The following is a 22,336-nucleotide window of genomic DNA, read 5'->3' as shown; positions in this document are numbered from 1 at the left end:
TTTAATTTTACCCTCAAAGTCAGTTATTAAACTTCTCCACTTCTTCACTATATAACATCAGTTCAAAGGCCACTATATAACATCAGTTCAAAGGCCAAGTATTGTGTTTTCAAATCCTTAAAGGGCATATTTTTAAAAATTGTAACTTGTTGAATCTTTTGTCGTGTTATCTAGTATGAATAATGTGCTCCCGGTATTTAAATGGATTTTGCAGTTGTCAAAAGTTTAATTTTGTATTTTAACACTCATAAAAGTAATTTACTCTCTGGCATTATATACCTTATATAATTGAATACCTTACCTTCTGTAAGGTATTCAATACATAATTTAATTGGTTTTATTAATCTCTCCTCAAGTCCGCCATTGATATAATTTATGTAGTTGGAGAACTGAAAACAAGAAAATTTCATAAGAGTAATGAAACATTAAAGCATTTATAGTCCAGTGATTGTCATTTTTGTGTCCTTTCAAAGTAGTTGTATTTGATTAAACATTGCAAATCCACATACTTATATTAGTAATTTTTACTGTTTCCTTTTCTGTAGGCAATTGCGTTACCTCCTATTGCTAAGTGGCCTTACCAAAATGGGTTTACTCTTAACACCTGGTTTCGTATGGATCCATTAAACAATATTAATGTAGATAAGGATAAGCCCTATCTCTATTGGTAAGTAACTCTTATATATTTTATTTTGGTTTTCTTGTAGATAGTTAATTGTAAAATACAAATTGGTAGTTGAAGCTCTTTTTTGCCAGCCTTTCCAGAGTTTAATAAATTTTACTTTGTTAGAAAGTTCTCTAAGGTTGTCTATGCTATTTATTTCTTAATAAGATTTGAAATGCAACAGTGCAAGCAATATGCCTTTTAGATCAAGCGTAAAACACAATGTACTGTTTTAAGAATTAATTTATAAAGAAATTATTTCCTGTCAGTACAATTTGGGGATGTGCCTTTGCAGTGTAATATTTTCTCATCAGAGACATTTAAGGCTCCACTGATCTTCATAGTTCTATGACCTTATGAGAGAAATTTGCTGTGCTCTCAGCATTGCTTTTTACACATTTATTATAGGTTTCTTTAAGGTATTGATGGTGGAATGATAGTGTCTCAAAAAGGAAAATGCCTGCTCCACCACCACCAGGTCCTATTAAAAAGATGTGAGCAGTAGTTCCTAATAGTATGCTAACAATGAATGCTGAAAATGGAAGAAGAAATCTTTACTCAGTTTCCCTATCTCTGCTATGAAGAAAATGACTCCTTTGTAAAGCACTGTGGATTAATAGTACTATTTCAGAGATAAATGATGGCGGTGGTTTTATTATAGCAGTTAGTATTTAAAATTTATTTTTATTCATTTTAAACAGGTGTTTCATCTGGGTGGTGAAAACATGGGTAAGGAAGAGGAATTAATTTGGGTATTTGCTCAAACTAGGTAGCCTTAGTTGGAATGGGAAATGATAGACAGTAAATCAATGAATAGGAGAAATAGCCTCAGTGTTAGTGAAAGATCCACAGTGCTATCAAATTCTCCGCATTACTTAGTTCATTGTCTTGTACATTGTATCTTTCCATTTTACTTTCTACTTCTACTGTTTTTATATATAAAAAACTTCCTATTTAAGTTATAGAACATACAGTAATGTCCATATAATTTCACCAGGTATGCGGGTTCCCCCGCCCCCATACCATCACACCCACCAAACACAAACAAAAAGACCGTTCCTACACAGTATCTGAAAATGTATTTTTTATAGTTTTCCTTACTGATCAATGTATCAAATATTACTATTTGTTTAAATCTTCTGCATATTTTGGATAAATATAAAATGAAAGTTTTGAAGTTGTTTCCTATCTATCTGGACATTCCATAAGTTTATAAAATAGAAAAAGTGTAACAATAGTCAATAAATCAGGTACGGAGGAGGGCACATTAGACAAGTAACCATAAGCAACATTGGTATTTATGTGGATGTATCTAGTAAAACTATATGTAGTCATTTAGGGCACAAAAACTTGTGGGAGTGCTCAAGTGAAGGAAGGATGACTGGTTCAAATCAAGTCCTTTTTGGAATGCAGACTAGGATGGATAGGGAATAGCTTGATTTTGAGGAAGAGATTAGGGCACTTTTCTCAATCACACTCTGGATGAGAAATTTCCTTAAATTCCCCAACCTTCCTTTCTTGTTCATCATTAGGAGCAGTTTAACATTGGGGCTAATCACTTCTACTCAGCAGAATTTTTTTTAACTGTAAACCATGGGAGAGGGCTTATCAACCTTTTATTTTCTTCAATCAGCCAGGGATAAACACACACATGCATAACACTAATAAATAGGAGCAGAGATACTTAACATGCTTAATGTATCCCTATCAGATTCCACCCTTGCGAATAGAACAGACTTCAGTAGTCCGATTAGTCTGAGAATTAGTTTTTGCATCAGAATGGGAAGTAATTTATTCAGATAGGAACAGACCCAAGGCTGCAGTTGTAGACGAAGTTGCGGGGTCTTCCTTCTCTGTGCCACCCCCTATTGATGATAGAGCACACCAGGACCTACTGCACAGGACTGTCCACAATATGGGGCTCCTGGCTGAGGAGGTGGTTGAGTCGGAGGACCTGATGGTTGATATTTTAGCCCTTGAAGGGTCATCCAGGGTAATACTGACCTTTATAAAAACCATTCAAGCCACCGCCAAACCTCTGTGGAAAACCCCTGCCTCCATCCCCTGACAGTCAAGGAGGGGAGGAAGTATTTTGTACCCTTTAAAAGGTACGAGTGCTTATTCTTTCACCCGCAGCCCTGCTCATTGGTGGTGGCGGCGGTAAACGAGAGAGAGAGTTGGGGCAACAGGGCCTGACTCCCAAGCCAGAAGATTCCAAAAAGATGGATATCTTTGGCTGGAAGGTCTACTTGACTGAAGGGCTTCAGCTGAGGATCACTAACCAGCCGGCAATCCTCAGCAGATACAATTGTAATTCATGGGACTCGATGATGAAATTTAAGGAGCTTGTGCCTTCTGACTTTAGGGCAGAGTTTGCAGTTATAGTGGAGGAGGGCAAGGTGGTGACATGGACTTCTTTACAGGCATCACTGGACGCTGTGGACTCAGCCGCATGGATCTTGTCCTCTGGCATAGCCATGAGGAGGAGTTCCTGGCTGCAGGAGTCTGGACTCCTTTCCCTCGCCCCTCACAGTTAAACTATTCAAGACCTGCCTTTTGATGGCATGGGCCTGTTTGCAGAGCAAACAGATTCCAGGCTTCACAGCCTAAAAGATTCACAGGTGACAATGAAATCATTGAGCATGCGCACCCCTGCCATTTTAAGCCCCATCCTCTGTAGTGCTTCTATCCTCCTTGTTCCAGGCAGGACTTCTCCAGGAAGCAGGGCAGGAATGGCAGGTGCAAGCCTCCTCATCCTCCACCCGGCCAGGGCTCGACAAGGCCATTGTTGGACTCTAAGCAGGCCTTCTGAAGACATGCCTGGTGTTCATGCACCAGCCAGCAAACCGGATCCTTCTCTTTTCTTTCTCAATCATCTGTCCCACTTCTACTATACATGGTCACAGATTACTTCAGATGGTGGGCCCTTCACATGGGGGAAGTGGGATATTCTCTCCAATTCTGCTCTTCCTCTCCCTACCACCCACTTTCCCCGTCCCTCTTCAGGGACCCTTCTCATGTATATCTCCTTATGCAGGAGATCCAAACACTCCTCACTGCAGGAGCATTGGAGGAGGCTCCTCAGGAGCTAAGGGGCAAGGAATTCTATTCCTATTATTTCCTAATCTCCAAAGCCAAGGAGGGTCTCAGACCCACCCTCGACGTGCAAGGCCTCAACAGCTTCATGAAAAAAATGAGGTCCGCGTGATTTCATGAACTGCAATTATTTCCTCTCTGGATCCGGGTGAGTGGTATGCCACCCTCGACCTCAAGGACACATACTTCCACATCTCTATAATGCTTGTCTACGGACGATTCCTCAGGTTCATGATCAACTACAACCATTACCAATTCATGGTCCTCTCCTTTGGCCTGTCAACGGCCTCCCAAGTGTTCACCAAGTGCATGTTGGTCGTGGCTGCCTTCCTACGCTGGAGGCAGGTGCAGGTAAATCTATACCTCGACGACTGGCTGCTCAAGGGACGCCCCAGGGACCAAGTGGAGAGAGGTCAGCTTCATAAGGTCCACCTTCAACAGGTTGAGTTTCCTACTCAACAAGCACAGATCAATCCTATCCCCGACACAGATGATAGTTTATCAGAGCAGTGTTGGACTTGGGCCAGGCCAGGGCATCACTGTCAGAGGCTCATTTTCAGTCGATGGCAGACATCATACAAAGCCTCAAATAGTACCCTACTACCACAGTGAGGGGTTGTTTAAGGCTCCTTGGCCACATGGCAGCATGTACTTATGTGGTACAGCATGCCAGGCTGAGGCTCAGGCCTCTCCAAGGTTGTCTGGCCTTGGCCTACCACGCAGGGTGCGACAGCCTGGACAAGATGGTCATCATTCCTGTGCAGGTTCTCAAGTCTCTACACTGGTGGCTCAACCCTCAGGATGTATGTGGGGGAGTCCCATTCAACCAGACCCAGCCCGCTCTATCCCTAGAGACAGATGCATCAGCACTGGGATGGAGTGCTCACCTGGAAGAACTACAGACCCAAGGTCTCTGGTCACAAGACAAGCTCTCACTCAACATCAAAGAGTTGAGAGCAGTCCAACAAGCATGTCAAGCTTTCCAAGCCCAATTGTGAAGGAAGTGCATGGGTGTCATGACAGAGAACACGACTGTGACGTTTTACATCAACAAGCAAGGTGGGTCTTGTTCCTCTCCCCTGTGTTGGAAAGCCCTTGAGCTGTGGGACTTCTGCATAGCCCGCTCTGTTCACTTGGAAGAGGCTTACCTCCCAGTTCTCAGAACAAGTTGGCGGACTACCTCAGCAGATCCTTCTACAATTGCGAGTGGTCTGTCCACCCAGATATAGTACACAACATCTTCCGGAGGTGGGGAGTTGTTCAAATTGACCTGTTCGCCACAAAGAGCAACAGAAAATGTCCTTGATTCTGTTCCTTCTTGGATCAGTCTGGGCTCTCTTGCGAGCGCGTTTCTCCTCCCTCGGACAGACCATCTGTTGTATGTATTCCCATTGTTTCCACTCATCCACAAGATTCTGCTCAAAATCCACAGGGACAAGGCAGTGGTCATACTGGTACCACTGGCCTGGTCTCACCAGCTCTGCTTCACCATGCACTAGGAGCTGTGAGTGGACATTCCAATCTCATTGCCCCTGGTTCCGGACCTGATCACCCAAGAGTATGGTCGGCTTCATCATCCTGACCTTAAGACTCTTCACCTCACCACTTGGAACCTTCATGGCTAAACCCAATGGAGCTCATGTGCTCTGAGTCTGTTAGGGAGGTCCTACTTGGTAGCAGGAAACCCTCCACCAGGGCTACCTACCTGGCGAAGTGGAAAAGGTTTTTAATCTGGTGTTCTCAGGGCTGTGCTCATCCGATGGAGGTACCCAGACCACTTGTCCTGGACTACCTACTACACTTAGAACAGCAGGGCCTCTCAGTATCGTCTCTCAAGGTCCACCTGGCACCATTTTGGCCTTCCGGGGGCAGCTGGCCATTCTGTCTTTGCCAACTCGATGGTCAGTTGTTTCCTGAAAGGTCTGGACAGGCTATACCTGCATATTAAGGAACCAGTCCTAGTGTGGGAGCTCAATCTAGTCCTCTCCAGGCTAATGGGACCCCCGTTTAAATCCCTAGTGAACCTATTTATCATGGAAGGTGGCCTTCCTAGTCACCATCACTTCATCAAGGAGAGCTTTGGAACTTAAAGTCTTAACCTCTGGCCCTCCGTATACCATCTTCTAGAAGGACAAAGTGCAACTTAGGTCTCACCTGGTTTTTCTCCTAAAGATTGTGTCCCAGTTCCACTCCAGTAGAAAAATGTCATGGTTGGTCTTCTGCCCTAAGCCTCATGCAGATAGTCGAGAACAAAGGCTAAATTCCCTGGATGTTCGACCGCTGGCCTTTTACAAAGAAAGCACAAAGCTATTCTGTAAGCTGAACCAGCTGTTTGTGGCAATCGCAGACTGGGTGAAAGACCTCCCGGTCTCGTCACAGAGGCTTTCATTGTGGATCATGTCCTGTATCCAGGAATGCTACGAGTTGGAAAAAGTACCAGCTCCTGCACTAACGGCACATTCCACTAGAGCGCAGGTCTCCTCAGCGGTGTTCCCAGCCCAGATCCTTACTCAGGATATCTGCAGGGTGGCGATGTACTCCTCGGTTTCTTCTGTCATCTCTCACTGAAGATATTAATAAAACCAGTGGATTTTATCATGAATGAAAAAGAAAACTTTAATTGTATACATTAATTAGTCCATCAGGTTCTTCCTATGGGCATATAAGAAAGTAATTGTCCTTCACAGGCAGGAAGAAACACAAGATAAAAGGAATGTGGTTAATCAAGCAGCAAATTTATTTATCTGGAAACTATCCAGCAATAACTCAAAGTGCAGGTTATCATTGCTGGGTTAAGAGATTATGGAAATGGGGTTGTCTTCTTGCAGTACTAGATGTTAGGAGCCCCAGCTCCATTCCTCAGGTTCTGCAGTGGATGCCTTCCCTTAAATCTACTTCCAGTTCCAATTTATAAGGGAACTGGAGCCTCTGTAGAATGAGTACTTAGAATCATGGAAGATTAGAGTTCGAAGAGACCTTGGGAGGTCATCTAGTCTAACCCCCTGCTCAAAGCAGGACCAATCCCAACTAAATCATCCCAGCCAGCGCTTTGTCAAGCCAGGCCTTAAAAACATCTAAGGATGGAGATTGCACCACCTCCCTAGGTAACCCATTCCAGTGCTTCACCACCCTCCTAGTGAAATAGTTTTTCCTAATAGCCAACCTAGACCTCCTTACTGCAACTTGACAGAACAAGCAGCAATGGTATCATCTGCCACCACTGAGAACAGCCTAGCTCCATCCTGTTTGGAAGCCCCCTTCATGTAGTTGAAGGCTGCTATCAAATCATAAGAACGTAAGAATGGCCATACTGGGTCAGACCAAAAGTCCATCCGGCCCAGTATCCTGTCTACCAACAGTGGCCAATGCCAGGTGCCCCAGAGGGAATGAACTAATAGGCAATGATCAAGTGATCTCTCTCCTGCCATCCATCACCACCCTCTGACAAATAGAAGCTGAGGACATCATTCTTTACCCATCCTGGCTAATAGCCATTAATGGACTTAACCTCCATGAATTTATCTAGTTCTCTTTTAAACCCTGTTATAGTCCTAGCCTCCACAACCTCCTCAGGCAAGGAGTTTCACAAGTTGATTGTGCGCTGTGTGAAGAACAACTTCATTTTATTTGTTTTAAACCTGCTGCCCATTAATTTCATTTGGTGGCCCCTAGTTCTTATATTATGGGAACAAGTAAATAACTTTTTCTTATTCACTTTCTCTACACCACTCATGATTTTATATACCTCTATCATATCCCCACGTAGTCTCCTCTTTTCCAATCCTCCCTCACTCTTCTCTTCTGCAGACTAAATAAGCCCAGTTCCCTCAGCCTCTCTTCATAAGTCATGTGCCCCAGCCCCCTAATCATTTTCGTTGTGCTCCGGTGTTGACCAGAATTTTATGGGTTAGTTGTTATGGCTTGTCACTGAATGCATTTGACCAGAAGATTTATACGTTCTTGTCCAATTCAGATTGCAGGTTATGAGAACTCAGAGTTCTATATCAGGAGAGGACTCTTGGGGTACCTGGCAAAAACACTTGCACTGAGGACAATACCAAATTGATAAAAACTTTGAGATTAACAAAAGAATAGTAAATGCTATGAAACTTATCACTGCAAAACAGTTAAAGAATTCCAAAACTCCTGGTAATAACATTCCTATTATAAGTACCTTAACTTAAGATACTTACACCCTTCCTTGAGGACCCAGTAATAGGAGGTGAAGGACCAGCCTTACTCCTGGCATGCCTGATAACATGATGGTGCTGGCTTCCCCAATAGTTAGGAATGTTGAGTAGTTACACTATACTGCACAAGCTGAGCTGATAACATTCTATCTTCTATCACGCTAAGTAGATAAAAATATAGTCTATAGAGCTAAAGACTAAAAGAGTGCTCTAGACTTCATCCTTACAAGGTATTTTATAGGATCCTGACACTATGTAATTCAGGCCCAACCTACTATACCCAAATCTTATTTCCATACCCTAAGAAATTTATGGGTACCCTTATCCTGTAGATTAGTGGATTATGACACTTCCTCTCTATATATTAATAAGGATTATCTCACTCCAAAAACTGCCAATCTAGGCTATCTTGTTGACTTCCAGGTTGCTGTATACCCTACGGTTACCAGCTGGTTGTAGACGCCTGATAAACCTCTTCAATGTTGTGTATAGTTCCTCCCTTTAGTTCCCCAAAGTTCGGGGACCATTCCTATCTGTGCCAAAGGTTACCACTTTTTATGCTGACTTACTCTTAACTGATTATACTTTTAGCTATTTAGTGGATTTTACCAGATACAGGCCGGTAGGCTTCTTGCATTTTAGCAAAACTACATATAATTATTAGGAAACACATATCATATGCCTCAACACACAAATTCAAAGGAATTAATACTGATAAAATAAAGAATAAAATGGATTAATTCAGGAAGAGAAACATTATTTGATATAGGTGGCTGGATTAGTAGGATATAATAGCTAGCAAAATAATACACCGGTGGACTCTCTCCAATTTGTCGACATCCTTTCTGTAGTGGGGGCCCCAAAACTGGACACACTACTCCAGATGTTGCCTGACAAGTGCTGAATAGAGGGGAATAATCACTTCCCTCGATCAGCTGGCAATGCTCCTACTAATTCATCCCAATGTGCCATTAGCTTTCTTGGCAACAAGGGCACACTGTTGACTCATATCCAGCTTCTCATCCACTGTAATCCCTAGGTCCTTTTCTGCTGAACTGCCCCTTAGCCAGTCAGTCCCCAGCCAATAGCAGTGCATGGGATTCTTCCATCCTAACTGCAGGAGTCTGCATTTGTCCTTGTTGAACCTCCTCAGATTTCTTTTGTCTTAATTCTCCAATTTGTCTAGGTCACTCTGGATCCTATCCCTACCCTCCAGTGTATCTACCTCTCCCCTCAGTTTAGTGTCACCCATGAACTTGCTGAGGGTGCAGTCCCTCCCATCATCCAGATCATTAATGAAGATGTTGAACAAAATCAGCCCCAGGACCGACCCCTGGGGCACTTCGCTTGATACTGGCTGCTAACTAGACATCGAGCCATTGATCACTGCCTGAGCTTGACGATCTAGCCAGCTTTCTATCTACCTTGTAGTCCATCTATCCAATCTGTACCTCTTTAACTTGCTGGCAAGAATTCTGTGGGACACTGCATCAAAAGCTTTGCAAAAGTCAACATATATCACATCCACCGCTTTCCCTATATGCACAGAGCCAGTTATCTCATCATAGAAGGCAGTCAGGTTGGTCAGGCATGATGTGGCCTTGGTGAATCCATGTTGACTGTCCCTGATCACCCTCCTCTCCTACAAGTGCTTCAAAGTGGATTCCTGGAGGTCCTACTCTGATTTTTCCAGGGACTGAGATGAGGCTCTGGTCTGTAGTTCCCCACATTTGCCTTTTTCCAATCATCCAGAACCTCCCCCAATCATCATGAGTTTTCAGAGATTATGGCCAGTGGCTCTGCAATCACATCAGCCAACTCCCTCAGCACCCTCAGATGCATATCCGGCCCCATGGACTTGTGCATGTCTAGTTTTTCTAAAATAGTCCTGAATCTGTTCTTTCATCACTGAGGGCTGCTCACCTCCTCTCCATACTGTGTTGCCCAGTGCAGCAGTCTGGGAGCTGACCTTGTCTGTGAAGACTGAGGCAAAAAAAAGCATTGAGTACTTCAGCTTTTTCCACATCTGTCACTAGGTTGCCACCCCCATTCAGTAAAGGTCCCATACTTTCTCTTATCACCTTCTTGTTGCTAACGTACCTGTAGAAACCCTTTTTGTTACCCTTCACAGCCTTTGCAAGATGCAACTCCAGTTGTGCTTTGGCCTTCCTGATTATACCCCTGCATGCTCAAATAATATTTTATATCCCTCCCTAGATATCTGTCCAAGTTTTCACTTCTTATAAGCTTCCTTTTTGTGTTTAAGCTCACCGAAGATTTCTCTGTTAAGCCAACCTAGTCACCTGCCATATTTACTATTCTTTCTGCACATTGGGATCGTTTGTTCCTGTGTTCTCGATAAGATTTCTTTAAAATACAGCCAGCTCTCCTGGATTCCTTTCCCCCTCATGTTAGCCTCCCAAGGGATCTTGCCCATCAGTTCCCTGAGGGAGTCAAAATCTGCTTTTCTGAAGTCCAGGGTCTGTATTCTTCTGCTCTCCTTTCCTCCTTTTGTCAGGATCCTGGACTCGACTATCTCATGGTCGCTGCTGCCCAGGTTGTCATCCACTTCTATTTCCCCTACCAATTCATAGAATCATATAAGATTAGGGTTGGAAGAGACCTCAGGTGGTCATCTAGTCCAACTCCCTGATCAAAGCAGGACCAACCCTAACTAAAACTAAACTAAATTCTTCCCTGTTTCTGAGCAGCAGGTCAAGGCGAGCAAGGTCCCTAGTTGGTTCCTCCAGCACTTGCACCAGGAATTCATCCCCAACACTCTCCAAAAACTTCCTGGATTGTCTGTGCACTGCTGTATTGCTCTTCCAGCAGATGTCAGGGTGATTCTCATCCCTCATGAGAACTAGGGCATGTGATCGAGAAACTTCTGTTAGTTGTCTGAAGAAAGCCTTGTCTACCTCATCCTTCTAGTTTCGTGGTCTATTGCAGATGCACACCACAATATCACCCTTTATGCTCTCACCTCTAAACTTAATCCAAAGACTCTCAACAGGCTTTTCTCCAGTTTCACACTGAAGCTCTGGGTCTTTTCCTTCAACAAAGAGGATGGATGAGAACATGACTTGTGCCTCAAACTCCTTTATCCTTCTTCCCAGAGGCACATAGTCCGCAGTGATCAGCTCAAGGTCCTTCTTGGAAGTATCATTGGTGCCCACATGGAGAAGTAGGAAGGGGTAGTGGTCCAAGGGCTTGATCAGTCTCTTGATCAGTGACACTTTGTCACATCCTGAATTCTAGCTCCATGCAGTGGACATCTGCCACAAAGAGGCAGTAATTAGTTTGGCTGACTTCCCTTCACCCTCCAGTTGTGTTCCCAAATAGTTCAAAATTTCCTTTTCTTCAAAAATATATCTGCTCCCCTGTTGGAGAGGTACATCTCATCTCCCTTGAATAATTCAGGTACCAAATATAATCGCATACAAATTTAGCCACTTTCCAATTCACCCGTATTCTTATTAATCATGTTTATTACAGTAGTGCTTAAAGACCAGCCAAGAATGGGTATCCATTGTGGTAGGCACTGTACAAACTGAATGGAAGAGGTCCTTTGCCTGCATCATGCAGGCTAATCAGGTCCTTGCTATATTCTTCCCTGCATTATTTTAGAGCAGTTTACAATCACACTTGGGGAAAGATCCGGGATCTGCCTCATATCAGCTTTTTGCCTTGATTAAGCCAACCCCTTACAAAATCCCTAGTAATTTTTGCTCAGTGTACAATGATGATTTCAAGTGGCTATTTCCTGGTTGTCAGAGTGTAAGAGGGGCATCAGCTGGTCCTAGAGCATATCACTTCTGCCATACCAACTCAGAATCACGTCACCGTGAAGGCCCAACTGTGAGTCCCTCCAAGTGAATTGACTGACTGTGTCTGCAATGCATAATACTTTGCCTACAGATCCAAACACTCAACGTCCTGATCTGTTCCCATGCCCCCAGAGCATATACAGCCATCTATGCTGAACAGAGCAGCCTCACTGCTGAGGCCTAGCAATTAAACTTCCGAGAGGAATTGTCCACTTGTCTGTGGGCCAAATAAACAATATTGTGCCCATATATCATCACCTACTCGTGACCTTTCACTTGATCCAGAATGAACGGATAAATAGGAAGAATTTACCACATATGTACCTCTGGAGTATTTTCCCTGACAGGGGCCTCTATACCCTTGTATGCATTTGAATGCCACCATGGGCATTATTCATTGGGCTCCTATACTGTAGATATAATTCCTCCAATCCTGAATGAATGGGATCCCAATCCACCGAAGAATGTGCACTTTTTAATGTCATTATGAACTTAAATTTCCTTTTCTAAGCTAACTCCCCTCCCTGTGAGGAAACTTGCACCAACAGCCTCTACAGTAGTCAGATCCATACTACTTTGACTAAGCCAATCCAATCCCAGCCTTCCATCACTTTTGTAATAGTTATGACTCACTTTGTCATCTTAAGTGTTTTTTGGAATTTTGAGGGTCAGGGTGTCAGAGCTCTCCTCCCATTGCAGGTCCCTAAATTCCGTAGCCCTTTTTAAATCCTCCTTTGCTTACCCTTTGTTGTTCTGATACAAACCACCTCTCCAGTAACCTAACTAAAACCTGCTGTTAGGTTCTGGAAGTCTGATATCCCCATGCAAAATATGCTGCTCAATAATGACCCAAATTTATGTCTGATGCCAGCCCACAGTTTACCCATTCTAATATTAGGGCCAAATTATTTTCATAGGCCAAGCCCAGCCTCTAAAGATTTGGCGCAACCTCAGCCTGTAGTGTCAAATTCAGAGAAGGATTTGCCCCATGTTGAGTAAATTCCTTCACACACACACACACACCCCTGTCAAACCTAGTCCCAGATTTGGACCTTAGCGTCCAAAATATGGAGGTTAGCATGAAAACCTCCAAGCTTAGTTACCAGCTTGGACCTGGTAAAGCTGCCACCACCCAAAAAAATTAGAGTGTTTTGGGGCACTCTGGTCCCCCCAAACCTTCCCTGGGGACCCCAAGACCCAAATCCCTTGAGTCTCACAACAAAGGGAAATAAACCTTTTCCCTTCCACCTTCCAGGTGTTCCTGGAGAGATACACAGAAACAAGCTCCGTGAATCTAAACAGAGGGATTCCACCCTCCCTGTTTCCAGCCTTGGAAAACAGAAGTACCGAGAGCTAATCTCTCTTCCCCCCTCACCCAGAGGGAATGCAAAGTCAGGCTAGTAAATCTAACACACACAGATTTCCCCCTGACTACTTCCTCCCACCAATTCCCTGGTGAGCACAGACTCAATTCCCTGGAGTTCCCCACTAAAGAAAAACTCCAACAGGTCTTAAAAAGAAAGAAAAATACATTAAAAATGGTCTCTCTGTATTAAGGTGACAAATACAGGGTCAATTGCTTAAAAGAATTATGAATAAACAGCCTTATTCAAAAAGAATACAATTCAAAGCACTCCAGCAACTACATACATGTAAATACAAAAAAAAACCCCCCTATCTTTGTACTCACAACTTGGAAACAGAAGATTAGAAAGCAGGAAATAGAAAAAATCCTTCCCATAGCCGAGAGGGACAGATTCAAGACCAGAACAAAGGACTCTCACACAAACTTCCCTCCACCCAGATTTGAAAAAGTCTTGTTACCTGATTGGTCCTCTGGTCAGGTGTTTCAGGTTACTTTTTTTCAAGTGAAAGAGACATTAACCCTTAGCTATCTGTTTGACACCCCCTCAGCATACATCTGAATGTTCATGGTGTTAGTTGCTTTGCACTAAGACAGAATCGGTTAAGAATCAAGGCTCCAAGGAGGTCTAGCTGTGCCTGAATGAGGTATTTGCTAGCTCCTAGGAACCGGCCCTCAAATTCTGCCCATCTCATACTTTGAGTGTCTTGAAGACCTGGCAGTTGCCAACATGGACCCTTGCTTGATTTTTACTTCCGAATCACCTCTCTTGTCCATCATTCTCTAACTTTAAGTGATAGTAGTGCTTCCCTTTGGCATGGTGTAGGAAGCACCCTCCTGATAGTTTGGGTGGTCCCAGGGCCCCCTGCAAAGCTGGTCTTAACAAAGCATTAAGGGACTTATTCTTCTCTCTGCCCCACTTCCACGTCGGGTTTGATAGACCCTTGACTAAGGTGTCCCGCAATATCCCTCCCCAAGTTTGGCATACGCTCTGCAGGTGTCTGTTTCCACCCCGAGGTGGGTATATAAGGACACCATCTCACCTCTTTGGGATAATCTTATTATCCTTCCCCACAGATAGATTCCTCTCTCTGCTTCACTCTCATGTGAACTGTGAATCAGAGTCACTTGACTAAGACATTCCTCAGTATCCATGGCCACCTTCTGAAAAGGGCGTTGTGGCTGCTTCCTATGTATCCTTCCCAGGCCTGGGTGCGAATCCTATATTATGCAATCCTCCTGAACTGCCTCAGTTTTCTCACTGTCAGCTGATGTCTTAGCTGCAGCAGCACTCAGCTGTGCCACAGTTTCCCTGGTAAGGGAAAGCATGGACTAGGTAAGTGAGAGGGCTCTAGCCAAAAATACAGTGCTTTCTAGGTCGGTTAGGCAGCCAGTAGCATCTTCCTTGAGTAAACTGCAGCTTCTGTACTGCAGAAACCTTAAGTGAGATTAAAGTTGGAATCTTTTTATTAGATGCATAAAAAGATGTCTCCTACAGACTGAGCATGCAGACACTTGAGTGTGCATGCATCATAGAAGATAAGGTGATAAGTAGCAGTCAGCATGGATTTGTCAAGAACAAATCATATCAAAACAACCGAATATCGTTCTTTGTTAGATTAACAAGCCTTGTGGATGGAAGGAAGCAGTAAGTAAGTGTGATATATCTGAACTTTAGGGAGGCTTTTGTTACTGTTTCATATGACATTGTCATAAGCAAACTAGGGAAATATAGTCTAGATCAGGGGTTGGCAACCTTTCAGAAGTGGTGTGCCAAGTCTTCATTTATTCACTCTAATTTGAGGTTTGGTGTGCCAGTAATACATTTTAACATTTTTAGAAGGTCTTTCTATAAGTCTCTATAATATATAACTAAACTATTGTTTTATGTAAAGTAAATATGTTTTTTTAAATATTTAAGAAGCTTAATTTAAAATTAAATTAAAATGCAGATCCCCCCGGACTGGTGGCCAGTACCCGGGCAGTGTGAGTGCCACTGAAAATCAGCTCACATGCCGCCTTCGGCACACGTGTCATAGGTTGCCTACCCCTGGTCTAGATGAATGTACTATAAAGTGAGTGCATGACTGGTTGGAAAACTGTACTCAGAGAGCAGTTATGAATGGAGCAGATTGAGTTGGGCCCAATTGTTGATCTATTCAATATATTCGTAAATGATTTGGTAATGGCATAGAAAGTATGCGTATAAAGTTTTTGGGTGTACCAAGCTGGGAGGGATTTCAAGTGCTTTGGAGGACAGGATTAGAATTCAAAATGATCTTGACTAACTAGAGAAGTGGTCTGAAATAAATAGGGTGAAATTCAATAAGAACAGATGCAAAATATTATGCTTATGAAGGGATAATCAGTTGCCTAAACACAAAATGGGAAATGGCTGCTTAGGAAGGAGTACTGCAGAAAAGGATCTAGGGGTTGTAGTGGATCACAAACTAAATGAGTCAACAGTGTAATACTGTTGGGGGAAAAAGTGAACATCGTTTTAGGATTTATTAGCAAGAGTGTTGTAAGCAAGACATGAGAAATATTTCTTCAAATCTGCTCAGCACTGATAAGGTCTCAAATGGAGTACTGTGCCCAGTTGTGAGTGCCACACTTTGGGAAAGAGGTAAACAAATTGGAGAAAGTCCGGAGGAGAGCAAAAGAAATGATTAAAGATCTAGAAAACGTGACCTACAAGAAAAGATAGAAAAAAATGGGTTTATTGAGTCTGAAGAAGAGAAAACTGAGCAAATATAGTAGTCTTCAAATACTTAAAAGGTTTTTATAAAAAGCAGGATGATAAATTGTTCATCTTGACCACTGAGGACAGGAAAATAAATAAATTGCAGAAAGAGAGATTTAGATTAGACATTAGGAACAATTTCCTAACTGTAAGGGTAGTTAAGCACTGGAACATTGCTGGAGATTTTAAGAACACGTTAGACCAGGGGTTGGCAGCCTCTGGCACGTGACTTGCCAGGGTAAGGACCCTGGCGGGCCGGGCCAGTTTGTTTACTGGCCATGTCCGCAGGTTTGGCTGATCGTGGCTCCCACGCCAGGTCAATGGCAGTTGCGGGAAGTGGCATGGGCCAAAGGATGTGCTGGCCGTGGCTTCCTGCCGCCCCCATTGGCCAGTGGGAGCCACAATCAGCCAAGCCTGCGGATGCAGCAGGTAAACAAACTGGCCCGGCCTGCCAGGGTGCTTACCGACCCCTAGGTTAGACAAACACCTGTCAGGGATGGTCTAGATAATACTTAGTCCTGCCTTAGTGCAGGGGATTGTACTAGATCAGTGGTTCTCAACCAGGGGTCGGGGACCCACTGGGGGGCCACACGCCAGTGTCAGGATGTCTGCCAAGCAGGTCTGGCATTAGACCTGCATGAAGCCAAAGCTCCACCACCTGGGGCTGAAGCCTGGGGCTCAAAGTCCCACCACCTGGGGCTGAAGTCAAAGCCTGAGCAAATTAGCTTTGCAAGGCACCCTGTGCCATGGGACACAGGGCAATTGCCCTACTTGCTACCTCCCTAATGCTGGCCCTGGTTTTAGATGCAGAAGAACAGTTGTTGTGGCACAAGTGGGCCGTGGAGTTTTTATAGCATATTGAGGGGGCCTTAGAGAAAAAGTTGAAAACCCCTGGACTAGATAACCAATCAAAGTTCCTTCTAGTGCTGCATTTCTACAATTATGTGATCGTGTGAGACCCCCTTGCACTTGGAGGCTCTCTGGTGATTATGCGTGGCTAGTATTAAAGAGACTGTACCACAATGTACCACATCTCCCTTTCTTAATTCTTAAAATTCCTCCAAAAAACAACTTCTCAAACAATGGCCTCAGCACCAGACCTGAGGCATGAGAAGACTCTTACAACACTGCTGACTGCTTGCTGGTTAATCTTTGTCTGTACAGATTAGAGTTTAATACTTACCCTGTTGGATCTTAGACTAGTTCTGGTATATAATTATAACACAAGTCACAGTATTGCGCTGGCATGCATACCTAATGTCCACTTCTTGTGAATTTATTTTCTGATGGTTCTGATGCAACCTGTGTCTCAGAAGATACTGGTTTTGATTCTGATTACTCCTCATCTTGTGCAGTTACCAATTGCTGCTCATATGATTCTTCTGATTTAGATATCTGTTGTATATCTGTTTCTGCTATGGTACAGTCAGGTGTCTAGGTGCTTTCTCTTACATCTGTATGTTTCCCCTGTAGATATCTCAGTGTGCTATGACTATGGCTCTGGACCTGTAGCTACAAACCTTGCTGATTACCATCCTTGTGTTTCAGTTCATATCAGATCTCAATAATGGAACACAGATAGTGGGTTTGCTGTCCAGTTATAGTATTTCTTCTGTATTTCTCACAGCTGCTTTAATGTGCTGTGACTCTGAGACTTGCCTTCACTTTCTTCAGTATCTAATCATGTTCTGCCAGAGTTGATGCTGCTATTATCATGTCATCCTGAAATAGCTCCATATGTATCACTGTTCTTTTGTTGAAATACTTCACAAGTTGCCTTTTATTCCAAAAGGTAGATGGAGAAACTTGTATATGTGCCACGGTGTACTGAAGGTGAACCATTGAGATGACTCTTAGCTAATGTAACTTCCCAATATCCATCTTTCTTATCTACTATAGTGAATATGCTTTTACGAGCTTGTTGGCACTGAACATCTGCTTGTGTGGGAATGGAATAATACTGGCTCAGTATAGCCTTATTCAGGTCTCTGGGATGCAAACAAATCCTAATCTTGCTATTTAGCTTTAGTTATCACCACACTGTTAACTCATGGAGTGGGTATGTTCACTTTGGCTATGACCCTTTCCTTTTCTAACTGCCTGAGTGCATCTTTGAGTGTGTGTCACTACGAAAGGTATATTTCTGCAGCTGTGTATGACAGGTGACTGATAGATTTGCATATATGGGATGCTTCCCACAGAACTCTTGTTCCTGCGAATACTGCTGGATATTGCACTGTCAATTCAGTGCTGGGTGCCTTGGTGTGCAGCATACCTATTCCATGTATTAGGTGTGGCTCTGTGTAAGCTTCTCTGCCTACAAGTGGTGTTGTGGATGCCTGTTGCTATTTCTGCACTATATACCAGGGGTGTGATTCCCAGCTCCTGTACACATACTTACGCTAACTCAATGAGAGCTTGTGCGATTATAAACATAGCATAGCCATGGTAGCATGGGCAGGGGGTGACATGGCTTAGCCATTCTGAGTACAAACCCACCTGAACCTCTATGGGGTAAGTATTAATCTGTGCCACCACTACCCACGCTGCCATGATTACGCTACTATATATACTTGTGCTGATTCATTGAGCTTGCACTATACATTGATTCCCAGCTCACATACAACATGTATGTGAGCTGGGAATCATATCCCTTGCTACACAGAAGTAGCCTTAGTGGTGATGAACTGAGGATTGAGCTTGTTTTTGTCTGTTGCTCCTGTTAGTGTGTCCTGTTCAGAGTCTATTCTGGAACTGCCATATGTTGTAAGTGCAACATCAGACAGTTTTATCTGGATGAGACCTGGTATCTGTTTGAAAAGAATTGGTAAAGCCTTAGCTTCTGCCCCAGTATTAAGCTTGAACTTTAAGTACATTCCTCATGTACAGTGTAGAATACTAAGTTTCTGTGGAGTGTGGATGCTTGTATCTACCAGATGAGATTGCTCACATTCTATTTCAGCCAGAGATTTGTGGCTGTGTCTTTTGTGTAAGTTTGCTACTCTAACATGGATGAATAGTAATTTAATTTTCCATATTAGAGACTTGTTACTCCAAAAGCTGGGCAAACTCTAGGCGGGTGTATCTTTCCACAAATTGTGCTCAGTTTCTTTCTGTGAGCTTTAGTGTGTCAGCTTTGCTCTATAAAGTGGCTAGGCCTTGACCATGCTGCTCTGAATACTCTTGTGCAAGAGCCTGCATCAACTTGTCAGTATGCCACCCATACATGATCTTTCTTTGTTTCTTTGTGGTTTGTGAGGCTCTGCAAATCTCTCTCTTTGCAAGTCAAAATGAGCTGCTTCAATCTTTACTTTTGTCCTTTGATCAGTGACAGTGAACACAATTTTGTCTCGGAGCATGTCAATTCAGACTGTGTTTTTGCCTCAGCTCTGCGACATACTTACCTATTTAATCTTTTCCTAGGTGTGGGTGAGACCAGAACTGGTATTGTTTAGACATCATATGTTTCTTAGAGTTACAATAGTTCTTAAGCATTGTTAATACCTCATCCAAAGTGGGAGCATTTTCAGTTGGTTTGCTGTAAGAATGTGCGTGTTAAACTTTCAGAGCCTCTTCTCACACTCTGTGCAGTAAAATGGCTACTTATGTCCTCTTCTTTTTTTAATCTGCTTCCAAAGCTTTCATAAAGATGTGGTAGTGTTGCTCCTGTCTCTTCCAATTCTCAGCAAGATTACCAATTAAAAGATAAAGGTCAGAGTGGCTTGCAACCCTCCACGTTCAGATTCTTTTAAATACTATTTTCTAGTTTAACTGCTTTATTTTTAGTTTCATGTTTGTGTACTGTCTGTATTTCAGTACTCTGTACCTTCTGTTTGGCTCCTGCTGGTTTGTGGATTGCATTTCTTGTCTGTGTGTAGCAGTTTACAAAATGTACAAATCCAACATGCTTCTGACAAGCAGCCACTGCTTGCAAAATGTGGTCACTTCTGACACCATGTTGTGTTTTCTAGCATGACCAGGCAGCCGAGAGTATCTTCCTTGTGAGTATGCTGCAGCCTTTGTACTTCAGGAGCCGCAAGTCAGACTAGGAATATAAAGTTCTTTGAGTGCTTGCTCATGTCCATTCCATATTAGATGTGTGTGTGCTTCCCACATGCACCGGTGTCAGAAGTTTTTTCCCTTAGCAGTATCCATAGGGGACTGGCTCTGGTGCCCTGTGGAATGGCACCTGCATGGCACAGCATAATGGGCACCACCAGCTCCCCCACCCTCAGTTCCTTCTTGCCACCAGTGATGGTACTGGAACTTCTACTGCTTCGGCTAGTGTTGTTTCATTCTCAGTTCTTGCAAACGTTTAAAACCTGTAATATATTTGTGTATAGTTAGTAGTTCTTCATTATCCTTAGTAGTAGTTCTCAACTCTTCATTAGTCCTGAACAGGACTCAGCCAGAGGATGGGGCATGCCCCGGTCCCCAGGCTTTAAGCCCTTTGATCATTGCAAATGGCCTATGCCTGTCAGTGATCCACCTATCGGCTGCCTAAGATGCTTGGACGAAGGGCACATAAGTGACAAGTGCCGTATCTGCATGTCCTTCAAACCTAGGATGGAGAGAGCATGATATCCATCTGAAAGTGCTCCTGATGAAGTCAGCACTCACTCCAGCACTGGAGCAGCGGTCCAACTCCACACTGAGAACCACGGCGCCAACCATGAGCCGGCATTGGTCCCCCTCCAGGGCTCCGGTGAAGAAGTCGAAAAAGACTGGGAGGGGAAGATCTCCTACCTCCCGTAAGGGAAAGGAGAGGGCTAGGGGTGAGCCACAACCCATGCCAGGCAGCTTAACACCCCATTGGGAACTTGGTCTCCACCTCAAGTCGAGTGGTGCAGCCCATCCCATGCTTTGCCTGCAAGCACAGATAGCGGTGCAGGCCCTAGGCAGCTTCTGGTGCCGTCAATGCCTGAAGCTCTTCGAGCACCTCAAGAGATCTTGATGCTTATGGTGCCGTCCACACCAGCTCCCACAATACCCATCTTGGGGAAAACCCATGGTGAGACCTACGCGTTTGTCCCCACCTCAGCCGTACCGATCCCCATCAAGAGGGACTTCCCACCAGCGTTCGCCTGCCCGAAATCGTCCTGCCTCAGGACTGGAGAGGCAGGCTCAGCAGTGCCCTCTTTGGTCCCCACACCGGGGACACTGATAGAGGGACTTGTGGCATACCTTGCTGATAGATTGGCGCAGACTCTGAGGCACGCGCCACCCAGCAAGAACTCCGGGACTGGCCCAGACCTTTTCCAAGGGCCATCCTCACCTGTCTCCAAGAAGGCCACCCTGCTCAGGCTGATCCTCCTGGCAACCAACCCATGGTAGCTCCTAGTCCCATTTGATGTCCCAGTATTAGTTGAGTAGCATGAGGCGTGGATCGCTGGGTATCCGCTGCAGATCTGCCAAACACCGTCAGTCCTTGAGAGCCCAACCAAGTCAGTCTCGCTTGGACAGCTCAGCTTCGGGATGCAGCAACCGGCACCAATTAGACAAGAGCTACTTCAGAGAGGCCAGTGGCCTTGGTATCCAGTCCCCTTCTTGTGCTCGAGGCTTCAGGGGATAAGTCCCCACAGGTTAGAAGAACCCAGGGGAGCGAGCTGCTGGACCACCAATGGACATGGAGGTTCCCACAGCACTGGCATCGTCCTCGTTGTCACTGGATGAGGCTATCATTGGCCCCTCTAACCCAATTCCTCAGTACGACACCAAAGTGCACCAGGAACTATTGAAGAGGGTCGCTTCTAGCCTGGGGCATCAGGTCAGATGAATTGGAAGAGCCTTCAGACTCCGACGTCCTCTGCTCCTCAGCTCCTGCCAGGGTGTGTGTCCGCTTCCACAAAGGGGTTTCAAAATCACTGATGTCCTGTGGCAGACTCCCCTCTTCCCTGGCCCCTATCTCTAAAAGGGTCAAATGCAAGTACTTCCTGCCAACCAGAGGACATGAGTACTTATACTCCCACCCAGCCCCTAATTCCCTTGTGGTTGAGGTGGTTAACCACTAGGGGAGGCAAGGACAACCCAGGACCACCCCCAAAAATAAAGACTTGAAGAGGCTGGATCTCTTTGGATGTAAGGTTTATTAGTCTTCCAGCTTTCAGCTGAGAGTGGCCAACCACCAAGCCCTCCTTGGCTGATGTGACTTTAATATGTGGCAAGCCATGGCCACTTTCGAAGGGTTGCTCCCAGAGGCTTCCAAGAAGGAATTCCAAGTGATCCTCGATGAGGGCACAACTGTGGCCCGGGTGGCCCTCCAGGCGGCATCGGATGCTGCTGATGCTGCTTCCTGCACCATGGCTTCTGCTGTCTCTATGCGGCAAGTCTCTTGGTTGCTCCTCTGTGGGTTGTCCACTGAGGCCCAGCAGTCATTGCAGGACCTGCCCTTCGGTGGTGGGGCCCTATTTTGGAGCAAATAGACAGCAAGTTGCATGGCCTTAAGGACTTCTG

At 44.4% G+C, this 22,336-nt stretch overlaps 1 protein-coding gene across 10 annotated transcripts in view; it reads left to right on the top strand.

Annotated features, from left to right (window-relative positions):
• The window catches only part of NBEA (neurobeachin), an 881,590-nt gene that overhangs the window by 149,618 nt on the left and 709,636 nt on the right, over positions 1–22,336 (top strand). For all 10 annotated transcript variants that reach the window (XM_050937106.1, XM_050937099.1, XM_050937102.1 and 7 more), the window contains exon 5: positions 546–667. In XM_050937106.1, the coding sequence (XP_050793063.1) occupies positions 546–667 (122 nt within the window). The remainder of the gene's footprint in view (positions 1–545; positions 668–22,336) is intronic.

The sequence above is a fragment of the Gopherus flavomarginatus genome, chromosome 1, assembly GCF_025201925.1.
Source record: "Gopherus flavomarginatus isolate rGopFla2 chromosome 1, rGopFla2.mat.asm, whole genome shotgun sequence".
NCBI lineage: Eukaryota > Metazoa > Chordata > Testudines > Testudinidae > Gopherus > Gopherus flavomarginatus.
The sequence above is the reverse complement of the archived record's forward strand: the minus strand, read 5'-3'. Positions and strand labels throughout refer to the sequence as shown.